The 3,797-nt window shown below is 63.6% G+C and overlaps 2 protein-coding genes across 6 annotated transcripts in view; both read right to left on the bottom strand.

Annotated features, from left to right (window-relative positions):
* ACAP3 (ArfGAP with coiled-coil, ankyrin repeat and PH domains 3) overlaps positions 1–563 on the bottom strand; it is a 15,522-nt gene extending 14,959 nt beyond the window's left edge. Inside the window, exons 1-2 of the mRNA XM_008578146.1 lie at positions 549–563; positions 351–400 (exon numbers count right to left, since the gene is read on the bottom strand). Coding sequence (XP_008576368.1) covers positions 351–367 — 17 coding nt within the window. The 5' untranslated portion in view covers positions 368–400; positions 549–563. The remainder of the gene's footprint in view (positions 1–350; positions 401–548) is intronic.
* Positions 564–2,756: 2,193 nt separating this feature from the next.
* CPSF3L (cleavage and polyadenylation specific factor 3-like) overlaps positions 2,757–3,797 on the bottom strand; it is a 12,438-nt gene continuing 11,397 nt past the window's right edge. For 3 of the 5 annotated variants that reach the window (XM_008578151.1, XM_008578153.1, XM_008578149.1), the window contains 4 exons: positions 3,663–3,727; positions 3,440–3,582; positions 3,229–3,358; positions 2,757–3,138 (listed from right to left, as the gene is read on the bottom strand). In XM_008578151.1, the coding sequence (XP_008576373.1) occupies positions 3,073–3,138; positions 3,229–3,358; positions 3,440–3,582; positions 3,663–3,727 (404 nt within the window). In that variant the 3' untranslated portion in view covers positions 2,757–3,072. The remainder of the gene's footprint in view (positions 3,139–3,228; positions 3,359–3,439; positions 3,583–3,662; positions 3,728–3,797) is intronic. The other 2 variants (XM_008578152.1, XM_008578150.1) reach the window with 1 other exon arrangement.

The following is a 3,797-nucleotide window of genomic DNA, read 5'->3' as shown; positions in this document are numbered from 1 at the left end:
CGGCCGCCGCCATGACCCGCCGCCTCCGCCCGCAGCGGGGTCGCGGCCGTCAGGGGCCAGCGCGCCGTCGGCGTCCAGAACTACCTGGAGGTGAGCTCGCCGGCCCCGCGCGCGGGTTGGAGGGCAGCTCTGCCAGACCCGGAGGGGCAGAGGGGACCCGCCCCGGCGCCTCTGTCCCGCAGGAGGCCGCGGCGCGTCTGAACTCGGTGGCGCCGGTCAAGTTCACCATCTCCAGCCGCACAGACGCCGGGGTCCACGCCCTGAGCAACGCCGCGCACCTGGACGTCCAGCGCCGCTCGGGCCAGCCGCCCTTCTCCCCCGAGGTCCTGACCGAGGCCCTCAACACCCACCTGAAGCACCCAGCCATCAGGTCAGCCCGCCACCTCTCAGGGCCCTGGAGCTGTGAGGGGGGAGATGCCAGGGCGTCACCTGGGCAGGTGGGCGGAGTCGTTCCTCTGGTGAACCCGACCTGCTGCCACAGGATACTGCAGGCCTTCCGCGTGCACAGCGACTTCCATGCGCGCTACGCAGCCACATCCAGGACCTACCTGTACCGCCTGGCGACTGGCTGCCCCCGGCCCGACCGGCTGCCTGTGTTTGAACGAAACCTGTGCTGGGCCCTGCGGCCAGAGTGAGTGTGGGTGATAGTGGGCGGAAGGGCCTGGTAGGCCCACCTGGCTTCCCTCTGCCTCCTGACTGACTGTTCACCTGGCTCCCCGCAGCTGCCTGGATGTGGCCGCCATGCGGGAGGCCGCCCAGCACCTCCTCGGGACGCATGACTTCAGCGCCTTCCAGTCTGCGGGCAGCCCGGCCACCAGCTCTGTGCGCACACTGCGCCACGTCTCAGTGTCTCCGGGCCCAGTCAGCCCCTTTGTCCTCCCCCAGGAGAGCAGGTGCAGGAGGAGGGCCTTGTACCAGCGCTGGTCTCGAGGCCGTAGGAGACTGAATGTAGCTCCAGTACCTCCCCAGCAAGGGCTGGTTGAGGCTGCACTGGGGGCAGCGGGTGTCCATGGGGCCTGGCTGGGGGGGTGCTGGTCAGCTTCAGGATACAGGCAGTTGGGTGGTGGGGCTGACACCCAGGAACCTGCAGCTGTGCCTCCCCCTGAGCTGGGGTCCCTGCCAGGCTGGGGAGCAGAGGACGGAGAGTGTTCCCTTTCTTTGAGAAGCTCTGCCCAGAGCACTCTGCCCAGTGGATAGGTTTTGGCAGCCACTGAAAAGACTTTGCTGAGGCCAGCAGTTCTAACCCAGCCTGGCAGAGAGTAGCTTCCATTATCCTTGCCACTGTCCAGGGGTCTCCCACCAGGGGGCAGCAGCTGACCCTAGGACCACCTAGTTGGTGCCAGCCCCAAGAGGAGAAACTTGTGTGTAACCAGCTTTGCACTGTGGCAGCAGAGCATCAGGATCAGGGCATGGGTGTCTGGTAGAAACTCCCCTCCCTCAATGTCCCAGGACCTTAGCCTTGGTGGCATCTCCACCTGAGGACATAGGGCAAGCTGGGCAGTGGTCAGACCTCATCCAGGCAAGACTAGGGCACCCTTTCAGCAGCCAAGGCCCCCGGGGGTTCTGCTGTTTTAATTCTCAAGCACTGGTTTCACTTTAGGGACAGGGGACCAGTGAAGGCCTCTGGGTGGATACACAGGGGAGAACTAGGCCTGTCTGGGGCCATAGGCCAGCACTCAGTCTCCACTGGCCCCTGCCCCGCTCCCTGGTCTGAGGCCACAAGGGGTGGGGGGGTTGGGGCTGCCCTATGTCACAGGCACCTGTATCCCCAGGAAGCTGCAGTTCTGGAGCGTGGAGTTTGAGAGCCAATCCTTCCTGTATAGACAGGTGGGCTCTGTTCTAGGGCTCTCCCAGGGGTTGGGGGTGGGCAGGCTCCTGTGGCAGTGTCCACTCTGGGTCACAGGTACGGAGGATGACAGCTGTGCTGGTGGCTGTGGGACTGGGGGCTTTGACACCAACCCAGGTGAAGGTGATTCTGGAGAGCCAAGATCCCCTAGGCAAGCACCAGGCTCGTGTGGCCCCAGCTTGTGGTCTGTTCTTGAAGTCAGTGCTGTATGGAGGCCTCAGGGACCTTGGTAAGAGGAGGTGGGCTGGAAAGGTGTCTCTGCTCACTGGGGGAGGGGCTCCTTGCAGCAATCCCAGCCCCCTACCCCACCTTCCGTTGTCCCAACAGATGGGAATCCAGCCTGTGCCCAGAGTGAAAGCCATGGCACGGGGGGCAGGGAGGCCCAAGGACTTCAAGCCAGGGACCAGTAACTAAAGTAAGGAAAAAGACCAAAGCGTGGAGTGGAGGTGCCCCCTGCCCTAGGGCCACAGCCCCTCAGCCCCAGCCCCAGCCCTGACCTAGACCCTGAGAACACAAGCATGGGGCAGACAGACTTTACAGCCCAGCATGAGGCTCTGGGCTGACCCAGGTCTGTCCATAGGTCCTACCTCCTGCTGTCCCCAAAGCTCCTGGCCTTGTGCACCCTGCCCGGTCCACAGCATGGAAGCCACAGGTGCCCCTGGACACTCCACCAAGGTCCAGTCAGCTGCTACTCATCAGGCCCAGCTGCTCTTCCCTGTCCTGCATGTCACTGCAGCTGGCAGGGACTGGCCCCGTGCTGGCCAAGCCAGCATGTCTACAGCCACCCAGGGCCACAGGGGTCCTGCCTGGCTTCTTGCCTCCCCCTCCCCGACTCTGGACATCCTCCTCTGCCCGTGGATGGGTGGGTGGGATGGAGACAAGGCGTGTGTATCAGGACAGGAACATCGACCACCTTTGATTCTGCTTTTACTGAATCTGTGGCCCAGGAACCCCACGCCATTCCTCTCTTCTGTGTCCAGGAATAGGAATAAAAGGCAAGGAGGCCCCAGAGGCCCATTTATTTCTTCAGCCAGAGAGGCCCACTTATTTCTTTAGCCAGAAAAGCAGCTCAGGCAGGCGTATGATGCTGTGGTCTCATCCCTGGGGACAGTGTCTGTGCCCAGCCATGGGATCTGTTCGCCCAGGGTGCCCATAGTACTGGAGCAAAGCCTGGGTCCCTCCAGTGGGAGAAGGGCAGAGGCACAGGCCCGGGCAGTGGACCGGCCTCAGCTGGGGGCCTGGGGAAGGCCTTTCTTGAGGAGTGATGTCAGGTAGCTCCCCAGCTCTTCATCCTGCAGGGGAAGGCAACAGGGCGTGGTTGTCCCCTCCCCACCTCAGGCGGGGGACGCAAGACACCAGGGATTCCCACTGGTCCCTCTCACCTGGTAAGTCCAGGAGACCAGCAGCACCTTGGTGCCTGGGTCCTCGGAGTGGGCAGCGGCCTGGATGAGGATGGACTCGACAGTCACAGAGCCGTCAGGGAGATGCTGCACGCAGTGGTCCTTCAGGATGCTGCAGGAGGCACAGTGAGAGCCCTGCTGCACCCCTGCCACGCCTGCGCACCAGGGCTGGGGGGGCAGGGCAGGAGCCCACCTCTTGAGGTGGCTGTGAACACGCATGGCAGTCTCCTGCTCCTTGCGCGTGTCATGCAGGTGCACGCGACAGGTGAAGCGCAGCTGGTGCTCAGCCAGGCCCAGCTCCTTAAGGGCTTGCTCTGAGGACACCAGCCGCAAGTTCTGCAGGACAGGGAAGATGGGCAAGTCAGGGAGTGCAGGAGGACCCCCGCCCTCCACCACGGGACCACCTGCTTTCTCACACTGTCCTTCATGATGAGGGTGCCATGCAGGAGCCGGGGCTTTTTGGCCTCAGGGAGCAGTCCTGCTGGGAAGGGGCCAGGAGCCGTCAATGTGGGCTGTCCACCTACCATCCACCCCCACCCCACCTGGTGCAC

This window comes from Galeopterus variegatus, unplaced genomic scaffold, assembly GCF_000696425.1.
Source record: "Galeopterus variegatus unplaced genomic scaffold, G_variegatus-3.0.2 Scaffold1637, whole genome shotgun sequence".
NCBI lineage: Eukaryota > Metazoa > Chordata > Mammalia > Dermoptera > Cynocephalidae > Galeopterus > Galeopterus variegatus.
Note: the sequence above shows the minus strand (reverse complement) of the source record. Positions and strands in the feature narration are given on the sequence as shown.